The sequence below is a fragment of the Apus apus genome, chromosome 1, assembly GCF_020740795.1.
Source record: "Apus apus isolate bApuApu2 chromosome 1, bApuApu2.pri.cur, whole genome shotgun sequence".
NCBI lineage: Eukaryota > Metazoa > Chordata > Aves > Apodiformes > Apodidae > Apus > Apus apus.
The window spans coordinates 131,850,159-131,875,192 of NC_067282.1; the positions used below are offsets into that span (position 1 = coordinate 131,850,159).

The 25,034-nt window shown below is 38.5% G+C and overlaps 1 protein-coding gene across 1 annotated transcript; it reads right to left on the bottom strand.

The window, feature by feature from the left end:
- Positions 1–1,073: 1,073 nt before the first annotated feature.
- On the bottom strand, positions 1,074–24,783 carry INTS13 (integrator complex subunit 13). Its single transcript, XM_051628051.1, has 17 exons — positions 24,450–24,783; positions 22,586–22,817; positions 21,077–21,151; positions 20,116–20,318; positions 19,785–19,865; positions 18,522–18,612; positions 14,128–14,256; positions 12,441–12,525; positions 9,868–9,957; positions 8,806–8,895; positions 7,270–7,448; positions 6,358–6,528; positions 5,819–5,973; positions 4,629–4,859; positions 3,369–3,508; positions 2,534–2,669; positions 1,074–1,757 (listed from the first exon to the last, which is right to left on the bottom strand). Exons 2-17 carry the CDS (start codon positions 22,808–22,810, stop codon positions 1,718–1,720), a joined length of 2,121 nt encoding a protein of 706 aa, XP_051484011.1. The 5' UTR covers positions 22,811–22,817; positions 24,450–24,783; the 3' UTR covers positions 1,074–1,717.
- Between the last annotated feature and the right edge of the window lie 251 nt (positions 24,784–25,034).

Consider the following 25,034-nt stretch of genomic DNA (forward strand, 5'->3'; position numbering starts at 1 on the left):
CTGACAGATGTTCCAAAAATGGAAGATGTAGTAAATAAGCAAAACAAATATGTATTTTAATAGCAGGCGCATAAGTTTTCTTCTAAGTATTAAATCCTGTGCATATTTAAGGATTGCAGCTGAATATCAATGTCACACCAGGAGATGCAACATGCACAATTCCCCAAGGCACGAGATAAGCTTTTCAGTTATACTTCTCAAATCTAGAAGCAAATTGCAGAAACCTGACACTGACATGCTCCCTATGTTCCAGACTTCAAAACTCCTTTAGTAAACAAGAGAAACATCTGGACTGACATGCAGTACAACCTCATTTAAAAAACCCAGAAACTTATATAAGGAACAATCATTCTGTGGTAGTGTTGTCCATCAGAACATTTCAGATAAGACATCAAGAAATGTAGTGATGCAGGACAGCCTATTTTCAAAGTAGTGAAAATACATCTTCCTACTTCAGGATCTCAAAAAATTACACATTGTTTCTATAAAAGCTATACAAGTTTTAAAATACAATCAAAAATATTATCATGCAAGTACTCTTTAATCAGTCTGTAAAAATAGTTCTAAAGTAATTTAATATAAAGCACATCTGCATCAAAGCAGCTTAACAGTTGCCTTGAAACTATACACAGCACTTTTAACACAGTTGAAGAAGGGACTCAGGTATCAATGTAAGTCAAGTACTTGCATGATATTTGTGTTCAGACCTAGTGATCCCAAGCCATGATATTTAAAGCTTCAGGTGAAGAAATAAATACATTAAGTTTCAGAAAAGCTCAAAGATGTGTCTTAATCAACTTAAACTCTGAGATATTCATCCTTCCCCAGTCCAGTCAAGTAGATCCACGAGGAAGCTGACAAAAGCTTACATGGGACTAGACTACCCACTGCCATTGGGTGAGTTTTCCCATTTTAGAATTCTACTCTCTATGAAAAGAGGATCTCCTCAAAGAAACTGAAAACAGATCTTTGTCATTTCACAGCCATTAATATTCAAAGTCTCTCCATTACATTCCAAAAAACCTAGACCTAAAACCACAGGTATTTTAGATGGCATATTTAATAAAAAAATGTAATGATTAGCAAAAAAATTTATTTTACTTTTGCTTACAAAGGCTTAACTCCAGCATAATAACATGGAAGGCTTTGCTTTCTAAAGGTAACTTCTAGTCAATTTTTTAAAATCCTTAAACCAACATTTTTTATCTGTAAAACCACACACTCCCCACCCCTTAGTTGATAAACAAGACAGGCATTTTCTCAGCTCAGTGACTGGGTACTCGGTGTGCAGTCTTTTCCATAATTCTGGACTCCTGAGGAAGTTTCATATAAATAAAAGTATTCATGAACCAAAATAAACAAAATTATCAGTTATCAATTACTTGTACTTTTTAAAAACAGTCATCACTGCTTTTTAAGTATTAAACATACTTATGGGAAAGGACTTCAAACATTTGATGACTTGATTTAGTCCATGGCAGCACAGGTTTTCTTCATTCTAAAAACATGGCTGTAAAATACTTCAAAGGACAGCTCCTATTTGCACATTATCCATTTAATGTGATATGCAGATTTTCTATTCCATAGCAAAAATAGAAAAATGTAAAACCCAAAACAGAGCTATACAACTGTGCTGAAAAGGAACCGGTATCAGTTCCAGCATTAAAATTTTGTTTGTAATTCAGCCAAGTTCTGTCCAAAGAAACAATATTAATCATCACTGCCGGCCTGTTTTCCCATTTTCCGTTGTTTCCATTCTGAAATGCAAGACAACAACTGGTAAGGCTTGTAATACAATCAACAGAATAAGAAAAAAATGAGACAAATATTTTAAAACGTTTACTTCATTAACTAGCCTGTCTCTTCCTGTACCCAACATACACAATCTTACCTCCTCTTAGTACTTCTTTAAGCAGCCCTTAGTGCATAAAGGAAAGGTTTCTGCAATGAAACTGCAGCCACAACCACAAAGAGCTGTCAATCAAACTCACCAAAAAGATAAAAACCCATACTCATGTTACTGCAAAGAAACTATTTCTAAAATCTGATTAATTTTCACCCTTATACTATTTACTACCACCACTTTATTTACTTAAGAGGAGGTTGGTTTGGTTTGAGTATTTTTGATAGAACACTGACTACTTTATCAACTTCATTACAACATGGCAAAATATCCAACCACCCTACTATTGGCAATATTTTTATACTAGTTATTCCTTTGGAAGCTAAAACAAGCAATTGACTGAGTCAAGAAATCCCAACTTAGCTACCCTTTCATCCCTTGCAGTTTGAGAGTTTTGCTCCAAGGCCAGTCACTAAGGCACAGGGATGACCATTCATCAGCATTCAACCTTGCACACAGCCAAAAAGCAAACACTATTGTAGTTCTCCATCAATAGTGAGACACAAAGGAATGCATTTTCACATTTTAATCCTCAAGAGAAAGGAGTCTTTTTAATGCTGTAACTCAAGTGTTCTACTACATATTCACTACTGCTAAGGTATTTGTAGTGATGCATTTACTGATACAAACCCATTTTCTTCTTTCAGATGTTGATATAGTTCAGCTTTATTGTTGACAGAGTTCAAACGACCAATAAATTCCTGGTGTTTCCTAGAGTTGGCAGTATTAATCCTGTTGCTCCATAAAGACAGTAAGGACATTGGCCCTAAAATTGCAAGTAAAAAGTCCAAGTTAATTGATTTCTGAATTCTTAAATACAGACCACACTTCTGATAGGAAAGGTTGGATCAGATGATTCTTGAGCTCCCTTCCAAACTGGTATGCTATGATTACATCATTATAAAGATTTCTTAGAAATGACATACTGTGGTAGTAGAGCATATTATAACCACTATAAATAAGCTTATAAAAGAGGCTAAGTAAATGACACATGCTAGGTATATATAGCAGCTGAGTAGTTGCTTTATACAAGATTGACTCTGTTTCAAATGGAGAACCTGAATGTCAGCTCAGCCACTATGACAAAAGATAACAGTTCACACCAAGGAAGTCAGTGAGACCTACCCCTTCCAATAACTATACTTACTACTCAGAAGGAGACAGCTATTTCTGGTACTGGTCCTAAAATAGCATTTCTGACATACTCAACTAGCACCAGAAGAAATTTGTCCCATCCCATTGTCAACCCAAGTTCCTATCAGTAGACCCATAACAGTATCTTGTTATCTTTTTAGACCTTTTCAGGTTAGCATATATATATAATTTCTCAACAATGAGTGTTTTATTAAACATTCTCACTTAGTTTTAACTCCCAGAAGATTCAACTCATTACTTTAGAAAATACAGACTGATACAACAACTTCCATCTTTAAAAAGAAATAATGTTTCAATTCTTCTGGTTTACCTTTTGCCTTTTCAACTGTGGGCATTTCATCCATGGTAATAAGTGGCTTTTTGTTGGGTGGCTCAGGAGAATCAGGAGAATCTTTGATAACTTCAGCTTCTGCTAGTTCTTCTTTTTCTCGATCCAAAAGACCTTTTAACCTTTTTGAGGGTGAAGGAAAACAGTGAAGCAACACACACTAGAGCACCACTCATTTTTGTTGATACCATTCTTTACTCCTCAGAGTTCTACACAATTGGTATCTTAAGAAAATTTCCCTTCGAATGAGTGAAAAACAGGGAAGACTAGCCAAATAAACCTCTGGATAAAGCCTTCAGTAAAGGGAAGGATTTAAAAATATAATTTCACTGAAGGCAGTTATCAGTATTTCTATTGAAGTTGTTGAGAAAGTTAATAATTCTGAATTTTGAAGGAAACACTAAGTAACAACGAATATACAAAAATACCACACAATTTCCTATTATCTTTGTGAATTCAGACCTATTCTATACCAAATCCCTTCTATCTCAGTCCTCATTTCTGTTCCACATATGAAAACAAAAGTGATTGTAGAGGAATGGATTTCATCACAAGCAAGAAGGCATGAAGGTCATCATTAGCATGGTGATAAGTGAAAAGGTCCTCCTAGCACACTCAAAGCATACGCAAATTAAGCTACCATGAGGGTTTCTGGATTTCTTCAGAAGAGTGGTTTGAAAGACAAAGCAGAAAACACTAAGAGATGCTTGCCACTTAACACAAGTTACAGTGACAACACAGATTAGACAGTAGGTATATGGACAATCAATCTTGACATTCAGGTAAAAAGAGCCAAATCCATCTAAAATTTTTTATCAACACTGAATTACTTACAGCTCAAGAAAAAAAAACCTGCCTGCCCCAAGGTTTTAGTTAGAATTCTGAAAAGTAGTTTGATGTCTAGTAGGTGGTGTGGTTATGATAAAATCCAAGAGCAGCAACTCAAGATGCAAATCCCTACTGACTGGTCAATTTCTCTGAGAACCACACTGCTTGTAAAATACGTTTATGTGAAAAGTTTGGTAAGCAAGCACTGTAACAAGGTGTCTATTTCCAAAGGCTGGCAATGGTTACTGATCCAAAAAACCGTGGGATCCACACTCACTGGTAGTAAGCAAAGGTTATAAGCCTGAACACATCAAATTGAAACCTGCAACTGTTTCACAGCAATTCTGTCCTCCTTCTAAGTAGGACAGGACAAAAGTAATTATGCTATCGTTTTATTTCACTTTAAAAACTTACCTTTCTGATTCTTGCCATGGCTTATCTGATTCATAGTCTTTGCCTAACTTCTCTGACTTGTCCTCTTTATCTTCTCTCTTTCTACCTCGTTTCTTGCGCTCTTCTTCTTCTGGGGGTTTGCTCCTGCAAGCCATCAAACACTCTAAGACTCGTTGGTGTTTATCAGAGTTGTTTATGTGTGCTCGTACAAGGGTCTCCAGTTCATTCCACATAATCCGGTACTGTTCATCTCTAAGCAAGGATAGAAAAACAGTATTACATACAGGATAACTTAGATCATTAAACTATTGAAAAAATAAGGCTAAAAAACAGAGCTTAAGAAACAAAAACCCCAAAACAGGTTTTATCCTCTTGTACTGGAGGTTGATCCACCTGGAATTACTTCATCCTTGAAATTTGAAAACATACTGTATGTAACATTTCCCAATTAACATCCAAAGACTTGAGTTTAAATGAAAATATACTATGTCCACTAAAATAAAAGCTTCCACAAGCTCTCACTTGCAAAAGGCACTTCTGAACCCTCCCAGGTGTTTGCTAACTCTGCAATGTCAGGATATGCAGAGTGCCACTCATATACTGACATGCAGATTCATTTTTATTTTTCTGGATAAAAAATTCCAAAAGTACCATGCTACTGTAAACAGCTTCCAGACATTTGGGCCATCTTCTGTAGCTGAATTTCTTTTCAGCCAATTCTTAGGATTACAATGCACATTTCACAATATCAGGACATTCCATGCTTGTTTCAAAGGAGTACCCCCTATTTTAAAGTAACTGTTCCAAAAGGATTTGACTATCCTAGCATATCCTGATTTTAAAGCCTTGTTCACTTAAAATGCCTATGTTTCCCTTTTAAATTTTAGATTATTCTACTTTCTCTGCCCTAGCTTGTATCAATCTCTTACCTTTCCTGATGGCTATCTTTGCTTTTTTATTTTTTAACATACCCACAATTTTGGGGTAATAAAATGCTGTAACTTTTTCCCAGCACACAGCACTATTAGCACTGTGACAGCCCTAGATGATACAGACAAAACACTCACAGTATGCAATCTCCATATGTACCTCACTTAGTTTACTATGTATTTACCTTTGGCCAAATTTTCTAAAATTTAGTATGAAAACAACGTCAATGGAAGATTTCTGAAAAAAAGTTCAACATTAACAAAGAGACACATGCATGCAACCTTTTTGGACCCTTTCCTCTGGTACCAACTGTTGAAATGGGAAGCGGATCATTTTTCCTCTCCATGTCTACCAAATTGTATATTGTTTTTTGACAATTCAGAACATCCTCATCAGTCATTGCTTCTTTTACAATCACACTGGCTAATGGCACTACCTATAAGACAAAAGTCAACAACAAGAAAGTCTGTGTGTGTCACGGGACAGAAACAGGAAGAAAAAAATCAGAGGCAACCATGGAACCACACACAAACACACCCTCTCATCCTCCATTTAGTAGTAACTCTGAGCAGGTGCAAGCAGACACATTTTTTCTTTACTCAGCAAGATTACAGCTGTCAGGTTCAAATATTCCACCCTATTTATATGGCAATCCAACAACCTAGTAATATTAAATCCAGGGTACTTCAGTGAAAATAAAGCTGAAAATAAATCACTTGCCACAAAATCAGTTTATCATAAAACAGTTTGATATTTCAACAAGTGGCAAGGACAAACTTAATTTAGAACAGAATCAAGTTGCAAACCCCAGGCAACTTACAGCTTGCATGTTGAAGATGGTAGTCTGAGAAATAATCATAGGCCAGTAACGAGTATGTTTCTCTAACTGATCTTTTGCACGTTCCAGTGGAATTTCAAGACTTCCATCGATCTTATATCTGGGCTCTAGAAAAGGAGTTAATCGGTTTTCCCTCATAAATTCACCAAAATCCTAATAATAACCAAACAAGATATAATTAGGCATTTCTCTAACAAAGTAGCTTTCATTGAATGGGCAAAACAGCATAGTCTTGCTAATGTACCATCCCCACCACTAATCTGACCCTAACAACCAGAGCGGTTTCTAGCTTTCAGACATACATTATTCTGGGTGCACATAAATAGTGGTATAAAAATGAGTTAAAAATTGATGCAAGGTACTTGATGAGGAGATGTTCTATATGTGCAAGGTATTTCATGTATGGCTAGAGTTTTATTATGTTTTTCTGGAAGTCACTTCTGCTTGTTTACAAGAGATACAAAGGATGTGATAAAAAAGGGGAAAAAAGTTATTGCCAGCTGATCATCTGTTCCATATCCAGGCTCAAAGCCAACAGCTCCATCTTTTCTATTTATTGTAGAAACCATTCATGTGCAATCTATCTTTCTGACAATAAGCAGGATATAGTCCCATGCATATCCAGCCCACAAAAATCTTGCCAAGAAAAATGTTATTCTAGAATCAGAACCTAAAATACTCATAGTGCATAACGAGGCAAGTACTTCTTTGTCAAAGGACTCTATGAAGCACATATGAGATGTACTTCATACTAAATGTTATCAGCAGTACAAAGAATAACAGTTTGATCATGCAATTCACTCCAGCTCTCTAGAAAACATACTAACATCTCCTTTACACACCTATTACACTACATCTCATCACCTGAGATAAGCAACAACTTAAGAATCTTACTGTAATCCGGTAGTCAGTGACTCTTCCACCACACCCTTCACTAATTGATGGGGGATCTTCTAGAATTGATCGTGAGCTGCTTAATACATGCAGAAAAATCTCTCCTCCGTGGCTGCTGAGCATATGACTAATGACTTTAGAGCCAGACTTGCGGGGCTGTTCCAACAAAACTGAACGACCTGTTAAACATCAGATCAGTTCCATCAGTTCCTGTGTTGCAATTTTAAATTCAAAACTATGTATACACAATACAGGTTTGAAACTAGCCAGTAAGACCTAGTTGAACAAGAAACAGTTATCTCCTTTCAGTATTTTCTCCATGTACTTACACAAATTTTACAACAGATCAATATGGCTCTTCTCCAGCAAGCAATCACTTCCACTGTAGAACCTTGTCCTTAGGAAAAGTACGTATTTCTAAGACACTAAAACTGTATAATGTGTAAGGGCAGCTTGCTATTTTTTAGTTATTACAGATTATGTTCTATATTAAACTTATTTGTCCCTACTGCAGAAACTCTCATTAAAAGCAACTTCCAGAAAGTAACAAAGCCTACCTGAGTATAAAAATATCACTACTATCTGTTAAGATTGAAATTGGAAAACATTTTTCAAACAAATAAAATTGCCTTTGGCTTACTTCCAGTAAAATACACTAAGCATAAAAGAGAGCATTCTCTAAATAATCGTTTGTTATGAGGAAGCAAAAATAGATCAGGAGTAGTTATCTGAAATATGTTATTAATTTCAGTTCTAACCATTTTTAATAAAAGTACTTTTCCAGTACCATTTAGAGAAAAATACATACAATGTTTAAAAAAGACACTGCACATTAAGGACTCAAATGACTTAAGAAAACATCCCATTAAAAGAATGTCTTTGTCATGCCATTTTGTTTGCAAACTAAAAAATGTACATCATTAATATTGAATACAAATTACTCATTTGACATTGGTTTACCTTTTAAATATGCATTTATAGGGCAACCTCTTAAAGATTATTCATGGCAGTGGGCATGACCTCGCAGACAAGCAAAAGACAGCTAAATCTAACCTACTTTTTTGACCAATCCCAGTACACACAAGCATGTCTGCTTCAATTGACCAACATACTTAGGTGCTCATAACTCAGTTAAGAGCTTTCTGAGTCTGCCCAGCCCCTGCTAAAAATCAGGCACAAACACAAGTTGCTAATATTTTGCAACAGCCAGAATAAGGATTGTGATCAAGTGCACAATAGCATACCAAAAGCAGCATTTCCTACTAAAGTGAAAAGTATTCTGCATTTGGATTCAGGAAAGAACTACCACAACTCAATACTTCCTCCCTCTTTACATCTTTCATCTCATCTTCAAGTATAAAACCACATTCCATTTGCCTTTGAATATATTTAACAACTTTCCTGTCTTATTTATATATTAAAAGAAACTTGACATTTTACAGTATACAGACATTTACTGATAAATCAAAATATAGTAAGTGCTCTATTCACAATATTAACAACTAAAATATTAATTAGCCAAAGACACAAATTTACCATTAAGGAGAAAGTTAGTAAGGCATGAAGAAGGTCTGCTATTTACATCTACTGGTGAAATTCTGTACGCTCCAGTGCAATAGTGTAATTCTGCAAAATAAATGAGTAAAAAAGTTGAGTGTAGTTCCACACACAGAAAAAACACCCCACAAAATATAAGGAAAGGGAAGGCTATTCCACAATCATCAGAACTAAGAAGTCTAGCTGTTTCTTGATCTAAAAGTTTGTTTCTTTCACTGTCTCCTCACAATCATTCCAGTACCCTCAACTCTCAGAACCTAATACATTCCCAAGCTCTGCTTCCAGCAGGACCTCCAGTTCTTATCTCCTGAATTATTACATTGTAGAGTCAACCTCCTCTTATTTCTCATCTGTATATTTTTTGACCTGCTGGCTCAGAGTCAACATATCTTGCTGTTAGTCTACAGGGTACATGAGCTGCATGGTCAGGTGGTTCTTACATTACCTCAAATCTTCCCTGTCCTTCTCTCCTTTGATCAGATTTGGGTAGAGATCTGAGCAGAAAGTTAATACAGAGGTACCTCTCTATTGACAGCAACATTGCATACACTTCAATTCCTTACAAAGCTTTTTACTTTGCACTAAGTAAAGATTACACTAAAGATAGTACTTGAATTTCCTCCCCCTCCCCCAAAAAAAAATTAGAACAAAAAAGATTCAATGTATCAAATGCTGCTGTGTTCAAAAACACCACTGCAGAACTGACAAGGTATACTTGGCCTTGTTAGAGGGGCAAATAATTACTGAATATTGTACTCAGTGAAGAGCTTCATGATACTTGAGACCGAAAACAAGCCACCAAGAAAAACATGACTATGCCTCTCAACTCTTACACACACCACAGATCAGCCAAGATGAGAAGGTCATTGCACGACCATTAGTAAAGCAGGGTGCAGTCAGCAGCAAGGTTTATAGAGCAAATCTTCAAGCCAGCATTAACCAGAAACAAATTACCTCCTTGCTCAGATTCCTACCAGTGTACAGGGAGAAGTGTTCAGTACAAGTTAGACTATCAGTTTTATAAGGTACTACGTTACCTACCTACACTATTTGTTCGGGGAGTACACCATTTTAAAGTTACAGTTTCTTTAAACGTTCCTTCTCTGCTATTGCCACCTACATGATTATCACCTGCAAAATAAAGTAATAAAGTGTCATAGCATGATCAACCACATTTTCTTCATTACAACAAAAACCATCTAAACTATGGTACAATGTAACATAAGCGTACATTAAATTAAGTCTAATTTTAAAAAGTTATATACCTAACAAAGCAAAAATGTTATTACCAGTGGTAGTTGAAAAATCTTAAAATCAGCAGCCATTGCACGTTTTAAAAACCAATTCATCACACAAAATACTGCAGCTCCAGACTGCTTTCTAGGTTTGATATCAAACTAACACCTAGACTTTTATACATATTATCTACAACAGGAGATTTTAAAATGCCTAGGAGTTTAAGACAATGCCTATTTTCCACACAGAAATAAAAACAAATGTTAAAGCTGTTCATTTCTTGAATGTATTATATCCCAAAGTAAAAATAAATTCATCTAAAGGCACATTTGACAAGTTGGACTTTTTGGGCAAATAAGTACTTGGCATCATCATGCAGTACCTCTCCTATGTCAGATTTAATTTTACCATCTCTCAATGTGTTTTACTGGCCATACATGTTTTCTTACTAAGATTTTTTTTTAAGTCTCACTGACAACCAGTCTGACAAAAACCACCTGAAGATACTAGAAACTATGTTTCTACTAGTGAGTTTTATAAGTCTTCATGATCTTTGGTTCACATCTCAGGGAAGATTTAACTAGTTTTTCACAAATTTCAAGAACTACAGTAGCATTGGCACTTAAGATGCTTGAATCCACAACTGAGAGGAATAAACACATACAACAACATGCAACATTATATGTAATATGTCAGGGTTTAATCTTTCATGTAAGAAGTTCTGTTATTTTTAAAGACATTTACTCAAAGTATTTTATTTGCTTATTCATCATACAGGTAACTTGCACAAGTTGATTTTTTTCAGCTAAAGTAACTGGAATTTTAGAAAGTCTTAGAATACCTGAATGCCAAACTTCAGCTAAAAACCCTCCACCAACATTCCACAGAAATAAGATCAATGAAATGGAATTCTTGCTATTACAGTCAAAATATAAAAAAAATAAAAGAAACAAAAACATAGAGGATCTAAGGACCGACTTTTTCCTCTCAAAGTTCTCATGGAAAAAAAATTGAAGAGGCATTTCAGTTGGGAGTTTGCCTTTTGGCTTTTACTAGCAGACTTACTCCTTGATCAACAGGTATTACAAAAACATTTCTGCGCCCTGACAATAAAGCTTCATGCTTTCAACATGGTAGCACAAGTTCAGGTGAGTCTGAATTCATTACTGTAACATCTTGCTCTTTCTCAACCTTTAATCATACACTCCACTAAAATCTGGAGCACAGGACCTGTAGATTATAATGAGGAGTCAACCTCCTTTTCCTCAAACTAATGGTAACCCCTTCAAGAGCAAAAAACACACTCTAAACTGGCCACTTGTGAGCCACATGATTTCAAACTTCAGAAATATCCACTCTTTGTTAAACAACTGACATAACTCATCTGTTAAATTCTTCACTTCTTAGAAGTTAAACCACCAACAACTTTCCACTATACTTTAAAACTATACAAAATAGTTTCAGATAGTAAACCATTTACAGCCTGTATCTAAACACTTACTGATGTACTTACACATGTAGTACATGTACAGGTACCGAATCACGTAACAGAAGTTACAATCAATGTAGTAAGAGACAAAGCATATACAAAACATTCAAATGTTTAAAATGAGACTTCAGCACTGAAAAGGCATATGGTCTAAGATCCCACCACGCAATAACACCAGCTGAGTTTTTTTTCACTGCTTGGCTTTGCTTTTAATTCTACTAGTACAGAATTTTTTTTAGCCTGACATGTTAAAAAAAATTATATCAAATACAGTTTCCCGAAAAAAACAGTTGTGCATAAGGCTTACTGTTGTGTTTTTCTAACCTCAGTTAAGCTTCACCTCAGAAATACTAGGTAATAATTCCAAATTTACAGAAAGGATACTAGGTATTTCAAATACAAGAAAGCTCAAAAGCCAAATAACCGTCTTTTCCAAAGCAATTACTGTCATAAATAGGCCTATGGGATATAAGTGATGTCAATTATTATTACTTAGACAGTCTAGAAGCTCAAATGTGCAAGGAATAGTTTCTCACCAACACCCACAATAGATACTTTTGTAAAATTACTGGACATCTGGTCTCTCGTGTCCCTTTTATATCTTAAGTTGACATGCCTCTAAAATCTCACAAATATCCTGAACATTTGTGAAACCTTGTCTGATGAATTTGACCTGTTTTTTCCATTGTTTCCATCCTTATTGCTATATTAAAATATGCCAGTAATGAATAAAACTCAATGTCAACATTAGAAATCAAGTTATTGGGTTATAAGGAATAACTGAAAATTATAATTGTGCCTGAAATTTACATCAGTTTGGAACTCAAACTTTGTGAATGCTTCCAGCAGGCTGATCAAAAGCCAGTTTTAAGGGACTATTTCTACTTACCACTCTTCAAAAAGTCAACATGTGCCTCCTTGTGATGAAGCAGCTCCACATCATAGTTGGCTGATGTGTTAGCATGTTGTTCTTCCTTCAAAAGAGAAAGGTAGAAGTATTTTTATTTAGCTGTGACTGTTTCTAGAAATGAATGATTCTACATTTACCTTTCACTCCAGAACAAAAAGAGTCTCCAAAGTGCATCAGACAACAACAGGATTGCAATGTTGAGGAAACAGTTTACTCTCTGACCTGTTTAAAGATGCAGCCATCTGCTTTTCCTCTTTTCTCCTTTTTTTGAAACTCTATGGTTTCCTCTTTATGCAAATGTCATGATAGTGTGCATAGTATAAAATATAAGGCAAAAAATAAGCTTGTTTAAATTTGTAAAGTTAAGCCTATGACATATTGAATACCACCAGTAGTTACAACTCACTGATCAGCAACGAATGGTCACTACAGAATAGATGGGCAACTACTTTACATGTCCAAAAATCTCAATAATCCAAACCAAAAAACACACTTAGAACTTACCACTTTATTGCACTTGACATATAGAAGTGTGCTTGCAGCTGCAAGTTTATAATTAAAAAACAAATGTCTGTAAAGAGGACACTGCATCTTTAAACATTTGCAGAAGACTAGCAAAAACAGAACAGTAACCTTGGTAACTTATTCCAGGTTAAAAACAAAAAACCACAGAACCCAACATAGTCTATTACTGTAAGGACAAAGGCAGAAGGGAAAGGCATACCAGCAGCACACAGGTCAGAAAGTTACAGACAAGGTATTTGCAAACTTAAGTCACATTTATGCCATGACCCATATCAAAGTTTCATTAAAGCTGTGAAAATAAAATTTTAATTTCATGTTTAAACTTACAAAAGCATACAATATTGCTAGCTTTCAAAGATGCAGGTTATGATTGAGGGTATTAGAAATTGATGAATTTTTAAAATAAGAAAAGTTTATCTGCTCTGCCCTTTTTATTTGAATACAGTCATTTGTTTCGATTGTCTCTTGCTGCCTGATCAGAAAGTTACTGTAAACTTAGTATTTGAAATGCTTAGTCACACTGATATCCCTCCAGGTAGCAATTTTAAAAAGTTATTAAAAAATAGGGACACAAACAACTTTGAGCAAATTATGTTTAATTTAGTATCTTATTTAAATATATCCCCTGTTCTCCTGTTTCTATGAATCTTTAAACTGGAAAACCTACTGGAAAACCTTAAGACAAAAACCAGCTCTTAGTTACAAACACCTTTATGTTGGGTGGGCATGATAATGAAACAGAGGAAAAAAGAGACTCACTATGCCACTATAATGCACAAGGGTCAAGAATATCTAACACAACTAGAAAAAGACAAAAGAATCACAGACAAAGTAATCTGAGATAAAGATTGTACTTATATAAAATAATAAAAACAGAATTGAAATAACTCTTGTATTGCTACATGAAAAAATTGAGATTCAGCAATACAATGTTTTGTTCTGTGATCCTTCTTTACTATATTTTTACCCCTTGATTTTTACTAACCTGGTCACAGACATTGAATGTGGGCTAATAAAAAACAGAAAATGATATGGAGAGAAAAACAATGTAAAATTCAATTAAAATAAACATTAAGTAGTTTTCAAAACAAATTTAGAAGTGACACAGCTAGGTAACACAAAGCTACAGACACAGTATTACCTTCATAGGAATGTTAGTTATTGTGGTTGAAGCCAGATCAAAGTGTTGTTGCACCAAAACATTCAGTTTTGTAGCCAGATGCCTTCCCGCACGGACACTATGCACTTCACTGGTTAAAACAGGTGAAAGCTAAAATAAACGCAGAGTGTATAGTATTCACGGGTTAGGTTCTAGTATCAGGTAACAATATTCACATGAAATTCTAAAATAAGCACATTTATCCTGCTAAATTGGACTTGGGGTGAACCGGCACTCAAAAAACCTCAGACCACAGAAAACGAATAAGGAAGCAGCAGAAATTCTTATTCAGAACTTCACAGGTTATGCCACTTGTCAGCACTGCAGTTGCTAAAAAGTACATAAAGAATTGTGCTAAAAGCTTGAGCTATTAATTGCTCATAGGAAGAATTAGTATCACAACACAGGGAATAAGTCCTCTTACTAGCAGCTCTAGGCCTGCTGTTTTGCTCTTTTATGCTGAGCGAAAGGAATAAAGTCATCTTTTATGCAGTTACCTGCAAGTGCATCATATATAGATAAGAGTAACAAGCACAAGCCACAGGCTGCATTAGATTTTTCACTGCCAACAAGGACATTGGTTTTAGGCTTTTAGAATGAGGTAATAAAGATTACTCTTACAGAGCAAACTAATAATTTATTCTCTTCTGTTCCTTTTTTTACTTCACACTACTAAAACTGAAAGAACTTTGGAAAGGTGCTGTCATAGCCTTTTTATTTATGAAATAATATGCATGGCTATACACTCTTCATGTTAAGAATAAGGTGGTTTTATTCTTGTGTTTTTTCTTTCTTGCATGCAGCATGTTAAAAGCAGCACAGTCTGATGAAGAGCAGAAGAGCAAGATATTTTTCACGTATTTGGTTTAAAACAACCACGAATAAACACACAAGTCCACAAAGCTCACATGCATTTGCTACCAAACAACTGAGATGTCAAAATACAGAGTAATCTCATATATGCCACATTTCACCTTTTTAAAAAATAATCCTTAAAAATATAAAGTAAAAAAATCCTTTCCAGGCAACCAGCAACAAGACAAGAGGACATGGCCCCAAGCTGCACCAAGGGAGATTTAGGTTGGATATTAGGAAGTAGTTCCACTCTAAGAGAGTGATTAGACACTGGAATGGACTTCCCAGGGCAGTGGTGGAGGCACCATCCCTGGATGTGTTCAAGGAAAGGCTGGATGTAGCACTTAGTGCCATGGTCTAGCCAGTGTGGTGGTGTTTCATAGGCTGGACTTGATGATCTTAAAGGTCTTTTCCAGCCTTGGTGATTATGTGAACATATGTAGGGTACTTTAAGTATTTTACTAATTTCAAGCATTCCACATTCCCAACAAGGTATTACCCTTCCATCTTGAAGAAGATAGGCTTTCCAATGGTTTTCATCGAAAAGGCTTTCTCTTTGCTAACAGTAGAACAGAACTCATGCAAAAGCTCATTTTGGTTTAATGAAAAAATAGTTCAACCAGAAGTCTAAAAATGCTAGCATGTTAGTGTGGGTAACATGGAACAGAGTGCTGAAAAATATCGACACTGTTGAGTAGCAGGTATTTAGGAAAACAGGGCTTGTTCTAGCTAGCAGCCTGTGCTTGAAGAGCAGAAAAGTTACTCAACTTACTATTCTACACACAAAGTAGTTGATGGCTTTCTATTAGATTCCTAAATATGTTTCTTTCTCAAAAAAAAAAAAAACAAAAAAAAAAACCAAAACCATCACACCTAGGATGTCATTCTATGACATTAATGGGCTCATGGGGGACTTAAATTACCCAGGTATCTGCTGGGAAGGTCACACAGCCAGGCATGTACAGTCCAGGAGGTTCATCCAGTGTATTGATAAATTTTTGATACAGATGGTGGAGGAGCCAACAAGGAGAGGTGTACTGCTGGACCTGGCTCTGACAAAGAGGGGTCGGCAGAAGACAAAGGTTGGGAGCTGTAGTGACCATGAGATGGTGGATTTCAGAATCAAATGCAGTAGGTACAGAGGACCTAGCAGGGTCACAACCCTGGACTTCAGAAGAGCTAACTTTGTTGTCTTCAGGGAGCTGCTTGGTGAAACCCAACGCGACAGGGTTCTGGAGGGTAGGGAGGGGCCTAGAGAACTGGTAAAGGTTTAAGCACTGTTTCCTTCAAGCTCAAGATCGGAGCATCCCAAAGAGTAAGAAATTAAGTGAACCAGGAGACCTGAATTGTTAAGCCAAAGAACTACTGAACAAACTCAAGTGCAAGAAAGAAGTTTATAGAACATAAAAGAAGGTACTAACCACTTGGGAGGAATACAAGAATGTTTTCAAAGAATGTAATGATGCAACAAGGAAAGCTCATGCCTCCTTCAAATTAAAACTGGCAAGGGAGGTCAAGGACAAGAAGAAAGGCGTTTTCAAGTACACTGAATGCAAAAGGAAGGCTAGAGGAAATGTGGGCCCTCTGCTGAATGAAGCGGGTGCCCTGCTGACAGAGGAAATAGAGAAGGCAGCTACTGAATGCCTTCTTTGCCTCTGTCTTTATTGCCAAGGCCAGCCCTCAGGAGTCCCAGACCTTCAAGACAACAGAGGAAGTCAGGCAAAAGGAAGACTTTGCCTTTGTCAAAGAGGATTGGGTTAGAAACCAACTAAATAAACTGGACATCCACAAATTCGTGGGCCCCGATGGGAGGCACCCAAGAGTGAGGAGAGAGCTGGCTGAATTCATTTCTAGCCCATTCTCCATCATCTTTGATTAATCATTGGAAACAGGAGAGGTGCCTGAGGACTTGAGGAAAGACAACGTTACTACAATCTTCAAGAACAGCAAAGAGAACCAAGGTAACCACAGACCAAACCCTCATCTCCACCCCTGGAAAGGTGATGGAATGGCTTGTTCTCAGTGCCATCTCAAAGCATGCTGAGGAAAAGAGGGTCAACATGGATTCATCATGGGGAATACATGCTTGACCAATCGGATATTCTTCTACAATGGCATAACTGGACAGACACGAGGGGAAAGCAGTGGATCCGGTCTACTTTGATTTCAGCAAGGCTTTTAACACCATCTCTTACAGCATCCTCACAGACAAACTGAAGTGTGGATTGGATGATAGGGCAGTGAGCTGGATTGGGAATTGGTTGAAGGACAGAGCTTAAAGTTGTGATAAGTGATGCAGAGTCTAGTTGGAGACTGTGTCTAATGGGATCCCCCAGGGTCAGTACTGGGTGCAGTCCTGTTCAATATATTCATCAATGACCTGGACAAAGGGATAGAGCAAACCATTATGAAGTTTGTTCATGATACCAAGCTAGGAGTAGTGGCTGACACACAAAAAGGTTGTGGTGCCACCCAGCATGACCTGGACAGGCTGGAGAGCTGGGCAGGGAAAAACTTAATGAAATTTGACAAGGGCAAGCGCAAAGTACTGCATTTGGGATGGAACAACCCCATGTATCAGTACAGGTTGGGAGCTGACCTGCTGGAGAGCAGCTCTGGGGAGAAGGACCTCGGGGTCCTGGACTAATGGCATCCTGGGCTGTATTAAGAAGAGTATGGCCAATAGGTCAAAGGATGTCATCCTCCCCTCTATTCTGCCCTAGTGAAGCTGTATCTGGAATACAGCATCCAATTCAGAGGTCACCAGTTCATAAATGATAAGGAACTATTGGAAAGAGTCCAGTGAAGAGCCACAGAAATTACTAGAGGAACGGAGCACCTGGCCTATGAAAAAAGGCTGAGAGAGCTGGGTGTTCAGCCTAGAGAAGAGGAGACTGAGGAGGGATGTCATCAATGCTTATAAATATCTAAAGAAGGGTGTCAAGAGGATGGGGCCAGTCTTTTCCACAGTGTCCACTGACAGGACAAGGAGCAATGGGCACAAGCTGGAGCACAGCAGGTTCAAGTTAAACATAAGGAAAAACTTCACTGTGAGAGTGACAGAGCCCTGGAAAAGGCTGCCCAGAGAGGCTGTGGAGTCTCCTCTGGAGACATTCAAAAACTGCCTGGACATGCTCCTGTGTGACCTACTGTAGCTGATCCTGCTCTAGCAGGGGGGTTGGACTTGGTGATCTTCAGAGGTCACTTTCAACCCTGAGAACTCTGACTACGACTCTACTTCACACAAAAAATGAATAATGAATTATTACTGCAAGAAATTTCAGTAGTTAAATGAAAAAGAGGATACCATATATGCATCAACAGTAAAACACAATAAAGCATACACTTGGAATGGCAACATGCAGACTGTCAACTTTTCAAAGAATGATCACCTGTTCTTTCCTACACCTTACCAAAGACCACAGGCTTAAAGCACTATTTCTGAACAGTTCATTTGCACTGTTTTGAATCTGACATGGTTCTTAATCCTTGGATAAATTTTCTCGTTTTAAGCTTCTTACCTCTTTTTTAGGACGATCTGAAACAAGGCTGTCTTCACCAACTGGGTAAGTATGGATTAAGACCAATTCACATTTCTGAATCTGCATTAGACTTAAAAACAAGAACATTCTATTTAGCTTACAGGATGGCAGACTATTTCCTATAAATTAGACCAATTCTCCCAAGAGTCATCTGATTTCCAGAACACAATCCTAAGGATGTATTTCAACATCCTGTTTCTGAAAGCATTCTGTCAAAACTAGGTTACATCAGTGACTTGGAAAAGCATATACTTCAAAATTAATTCTCACAATACAAAATGTCAAACATTTCTAGCTCTTCAGATGCTACAGCACTGTGTTTATTTGTTGACATATCAGCAGAGTAGATCCTTAACTTGTGTAAACTGTTCAGCTTTATTCAACTGAATTTGCCTCCAAGTGTGATCAGGTATATTAATAAGGGGGATTCCAGTGAACATGAAAACAACTCAAATAACATGCTCATCTCCTTATACGGGCTGGAAATTTGTACAGGTCAAGACATAGTTCCACATCCTAATCTACAGGAATATGAGACCACTTTTCTGTCCTTACAGTGGACTTAGAACCTGATTCTCCTGAGGCTGAATCCTTTATACCTATTTGAAACTCCAAATGTAGCAGGTAAATACAAGAGACTCCTGCTTCTGCTATTTAAGTGCCTAAGGAGAAAACATGAATAGCATCTTAACCAACTACACACTTTAAAAGGCAATATACAGTCCCTGGGCCTCAGTTCACTGTTGCATTAGACAAAACATATGGTGGAAAAATTACTTCTCCAAGGAGATGCAACCTCTTTTTATAGAGATTGCTTTACCTCAAGGGGAAGTGTTGCGCAGCACAGTAATTTAGAAACTTAAAACTAGTTTCAAGGAGTTCGCTATTATAGTAAAAGTAAAATGTAAAATCAATGCAGTGCTATAAAGAAAGAAATGCATTAGAGGCATTACTGATTACAAATAAAGCAGTATATAAATAAGGCAGTCCCATGTCTCGTTTTGGAGCAAGACACAGAAAACAATCTAAAGAGAAATATTGTCCTATGAGGATAATGATACTGAAGAGCTAATGATTACACAAACTCTAAGTCAACAATATCATGACTTGTACCTTCTATTTCATACGGGCATTCAAACACTTCATCAGAATAAGTTTTACATAACAAAAAATACATCCCATGTTTCAGAGGACGTAACAGGCGTATGTAAGACACACTACATTTATGAAGAGTATACTCACTGATCTGAATTAGCTGCAAGCTTGTTATGCTCATGAATGGTTTCCTGAACATAATCCTCAAGCATCCGAACATGACTGTCACTAGAAAGAAAATTTTCAAATGCAAGATAATCAGTCCTCCCATTCAAAACCACATGCCACTAAATGCCCTCCTATTTCAAGTGGAAAAATTTGTTACTGTAACAGACCTCCATAAATGAAACCTTTAAGGCAGGAAGTGAACTAACAAAGCTAGCTACTTAGGGCACTAATTCATGACAAACAATGAAACGCTTCTAAAAACATATGAAATAATGTCTTTGAAATGCTAGAAGCAGGTTAGCATAGATACCTTTTTGCATTAGTAATACAAATTATTCTTCCTCTGTTTCCAACCCGTTCTGCATTCTCCATGAGCATGGTTCGAGCCTCATGCTGGTACTCTGTTATTTTGCAGAGTGCCTCAACTGCTGCAACCAGACCATGAAGTATGCTGCAGCACTCTGGATCTGCCCGAGGATTAGGTGGCCCAACAGCTGCCAACGCTGCCATCAACTAGTCAAGAAGAAAAATTAAAGAAAGTTACTTTCCAGCCAGTGGTTAGAACAATCAGTGAAGAGAAAAGTCATCATTATAACTTATTTAGATGCAAATTAATATTGTTAGGAGAAAGCCAAACAGAGCAATTACAGATCATCATATGTTTTCACCCTTCTGGAAAACATTTGGCCCTAAATCACCCTTTGCAATTAATTTATTGTTACTAAACCTTGAAAATATAATCTCATTAATTACAGAAAAATACCTGGCTATAATAGCAAGTTCTATCCAATACCTGAAAGAAACTTTAGCATTCTCAGATGTAACCTGTTTTTATTTTCTGAGAATGTAGAAATTCAGTTCTCCCAAGTAAATTTTTCAGAGGACAAGCCCGTTCAGTACAAAACAAAGTAGGAGCAAAAAGAGTCTTCCCTGTTTTCCAGTTTATTTGCCTGTCATGAAAACGTAAAAAAAACCCAAACAAATTAAAAATTCAACAAGTATCACTAGAGGAAATACATAGGTAACTTCTTCAGAACATTTATTTTAATATAAGACTCTATATAGAAAACGATTTGATTCTTTTTTAACTACATAACACTACCTACAGAATAGGCAAGCCCCACAGGCTACTTACAATTCTGTTACACAATTTCAGAGCAGATACACCAACATTTTAATTAGCTAATTTCCTATTGAAGATAGCAAGAAGCTGTTATTTATTCTGCAATTGAGCTAGATTAATAAAAGGAAAGAATAGTTACAAAGCACACCTCCTGCAAGTTCTGATCTTCCTGAGTCCAAGAATTCAAGACATGAGCCCCAGAATCACTCACAATGAAGTTCACCTAAAAGGATCAAAAAAGCACATAAAGGTAACAATCAATTATACAGGTAACAGCCATTATGGCTGCTTCCCCAAGCCCAAAGAAACATGAATTACACTTCTTTCTTCACTCTGGAGATAGGTACAATGACAAGCCAAACTAAAAACACAACAAAAACACAAAGTCTCCTCTCCTGCTATATTCAGTTACCCTTTCATTAACATTATGATTAACTTCTATTTAGATTTTTAAGCCACCGAATCAATTTCTACACCAAATTAGCATGGGAGGATATTATGAAACGCCGTGAACTGACGACATCACTAGCAGGCCCCCAGAAGTCAGGATGATAGTCTTATGTGGGGGGAGAAGAAGGGCCATTCTCTGTAATTAAGTATTTCAATAACCAGGTAATCATTTTCAGTAAAGTATCTACAAAACAATGTAAATTCTAATACTGCAATACTGCAAGTCATTCTCCAAAGACTATCACAGTCGATCACAGGGGTAAACATCTAGCAAGATTTAGTAAACATCCCATATGTTCTAAAGATGACCATAAAGTTGAGGAAGCACACCGTCCACATCAATTTCATACCACACAACCTCCAGTTCAGCCAACTGATTCAAATCCATTAAGCATACACTTGATATAATCCCATAATGGAATTTGACTGCATATCAGATTCCAAACTACATTTTAAATTAAGTATTTGTTGTCTGAGAACCAGGACATGCATCAAATCACTGAACCACTGGTGGTATTTAGCTGTCCCCTAAAACAGCCAGTATTCCAACATCATTACCTTGCACCCCTATCACTGTCACAAGCTTATTTAACTTCCATGGGTTTTAACTGCAACTAACCTCTAGAACATTGCACAATGGTTTACTCAGTAATGACAAAAGATCTGAACAACTAGGGATTAGGTACCTTAATTTATCGTACAAGGCTTTTTTTTTTTTTCTAAACAAAGAGCTGTGTGCCAGGAAGCTCCCCCACTTATTCTAGTTGGTAGCTTCAGGGAGGGAGATGCTACCTCTTCCTAAAGCCCAAAATTCCTTCAAAGTTGGCATCAAAAAGTTTTAGCACCATCAAGTGTGTTTAGACACAAAACTCAATATGAAGCAATACCTCACTCAAGCTTTTGTAAACTTAAGAGATTTATTGTTGTGTTCTCCTGAGCTTTAAGCTACCTTAAAACATCTCTCCATGCACCGAGTTACAAAGTGACATTAGGATAATGAAAGGTACCAAAAATAAGTATGTAACAGGATTCATATACTACTCAAACCAGTTTAAATAGCTAAAAAAATGCAAACTAACATAATTTTAAATAAATTATATTTGATCTTTTAATCTAACCAATAGCTAATAACATTAGAACACTTCATTACAATGGGAAAATTGCCCTTATACTACCGAGTACCATATGCAGTTGGGCTAGAACTTACCAGCTTCTTGAAAGGAAAAATATCATACATGATTCTACAGTACTCCATGGATGATTCCACTGAACAGGTCCATAGTGATTTTGATATGGGTGCTAGAGGAATAATTCCTTGGGTTCGATTCTTTACTAACATATCAAATTCAACATGTTGCCTGCAGGATTCTGCCATATATGGGCAGTGATCCACAACAAAAACAGTTTTATGAGACTCAGAAAAGATTTTCATTTTCTTCCTAAAAGAAACAAGATAACAAAATCAGAAAGAAACTGGAAAAAGCAAAAAAAAAGTACATCACAAGATTACTGTGCAATTTACACAAAGTTATCCCACTAGAACATGCAAGCTTTAAGAGGTTACCTACCCTCTTATAGTATTTAGATTACTTACTGCAAGCATTAGCTCCTACAAAACCATTAAGCATATAAAAAACTACACCATTCCCATTTTAACAACCTATTTACATGGAGACAAATACCTTTAGAACTCTTACTAGTCCACGTACTTAGTATATCACACTTCTAATCAGAAGAATTTTTTCTCAAGAGGGAAAAAACAGGAAATGTGAAAGTATATTGATGAAAATGCAACAATGCACAGTATTGCCCTGCCCACTTTTCTGACTGAAAAAAAATGAAAAAAGTACAGAAACTGCTTCCTGCTTAAAGCTTATTTCCTAAATTGAGCAACACGGAAAAAATAATTTATGATTGGGCTATACAGACCTTCACTCTTCACATCAGACTTCTAAGCAGATTTTTAGCCTTCACTTTCCTAGATACATCTTTCTACTTTTAAATGAGTATTTGTAACTGTACTTTGATCACTCACTGACAGGCATACCAAGTCTGAAATTGTAATGTACATGTTTATCCAGCAAGACTCAGAGTAGCACCCCTTCTTTTTTTCCCAGCTACGAAGACTGAGAACTCTGCAACAAAGTGTGGTGCATTGAGTACTACTTAGAGCACTCATCTTAGATCAAACACTCCTCATTTCAAACTTACTCAACCTTTGAATGTTTCTGTAATGTTTCTAGTACAAAAACTTATTTTGTCCATGCAGATCATAGAACTACGGAATGGCATGGGTTGGAAGGGACCTTAAGGATCACCTAGTTCCAACCATCCTGCATGGGTGGGCAGGGACACCTCCCACTAGATCAGGTTGCTCAGAGCCCCATCCAGCCTGGCCTTGAGCACTTCCAGGGATGGGGCTTCCACAACTTCCCTGGGCAATTCGTTCCAGTGTCTCACCACCTTCATAGTGAAGAATTTCCTCCTAACGTCTAACCTAAGCCTTCTTTCTTCATGTTTTAATCGATTACCCTTGTCCCACCACTACAAGCACTTGTAGAAAGTCCCTCCCCAGCTTTCCTGCAGCCCCTTCAGGCACTGGAAGGTGCTCTCAGGTCTCCCCGGAGCCTTCTCTTCTCCAGGCTGAGCAGCCCCAGCTCTCTCAGCCTGTCTTCATAGCAGAGGTCCCCCAGCTCTCTGAAATACTAAACTACACAATACACAAAACCAAAAAAAACCTGTACCAGGTCACTTAAAAAGCCAGCAGATTAAACTAAGGCGGCTGCATACAGGCCCTGCGGCAGCACCTCGGCGGGGGCGGGGGCAGGCCGGCAGCCCTGCTCAGCACCAGCCGGGGCACTGCCCTCGGCTGGAGCCAAGACCGAGCCCGTGCCCCCCGCCCGCAGGCGGGCAGAGCGCCGGCGGGGCCCGGCGAGCCCCGGCTGCCGCGGGGTGGGCAGGGCAGAGGGCCCGCAGGGGACCGGCGGGCTACGGGGAAGCTGCAGCAGCCGGTCCCGGCCCGCCCGGAGGCCGCGAGGAGCTAAGCGGCGAGGGAGGGACGCGTCTCTTACCTGGGGCGGCCCCTCCGCTGCTGCACCAGCCCGGGCCCCGCGCCGCGCCGCGCCCGGGCCCGGCCGCGGGCTCGCTCCGAGGCGGCGGGGTGAGCCCCGCGGGACGCCCTAGACGGGGCCGGGCGCGGGCGCCTGCGGCCGGGCGACCTCCATGCCCCTCCGCCCGCTTCCTCCGCCGCTGGCTCGGCGGCGAGCGCGGGGCCCGGCTCCTGCCTCCGCGCCCGGCGCCCGCGGGGGTGGGAGAAGCGGCCGAAGCCCCCCCCGCTCCGCCCACCCCTGAGGCCGCGGGACCCCCGCGCGGCCACTTACGCCGCTGGCGCAACGGCTCCCCCGGCGCGGGCGGGGGAGCGCCTCTCCCCTCCTCCCCTCCCTCCGCTCCGCCCGCCCCGCAGCGCCCGCCACCCGCGCTCCGGGGCCGGCCGGGCTCACTCGGCTGCCATGCCCGGCGCCACGCTCGGGCCCCAGCCTGGCGCGGGCCGCCCCGCCCCGCCCCGCCGATCCCGCACGGCGCCCGCAGCCCGAGCGCGGGGAGGGCCGCGGCCTCGCGAGAAGTCACCGGGAGGGCGGGCTTTTCCAGCGGGGGAG

Excerpts from the sequence above, each read along its gene's own strand:
- INTS13 (XM_051628051.1), bottom strand. The coding sequence starts at position 22,810 with ATGAAAATCTTTTCTGAGTCTCATAAAACTGTTTTTGTTGTGGATCAC. Across the intron at positions 19,866-20,115 it reads TGTATTACTAATGCAAAAAG|TGACAGTCATGTTCGGATGC; the intron begins GTATCTATGCTA and ends TTTTCTTTCTAG. Across the intron at positions 12,526-14,127 it reads TAACTAACATTCCTATGAAG|GAAGAACAACATGCTAACAC; the intron begins GTAATACTGTGT and ends TCTCTTTTGAAG.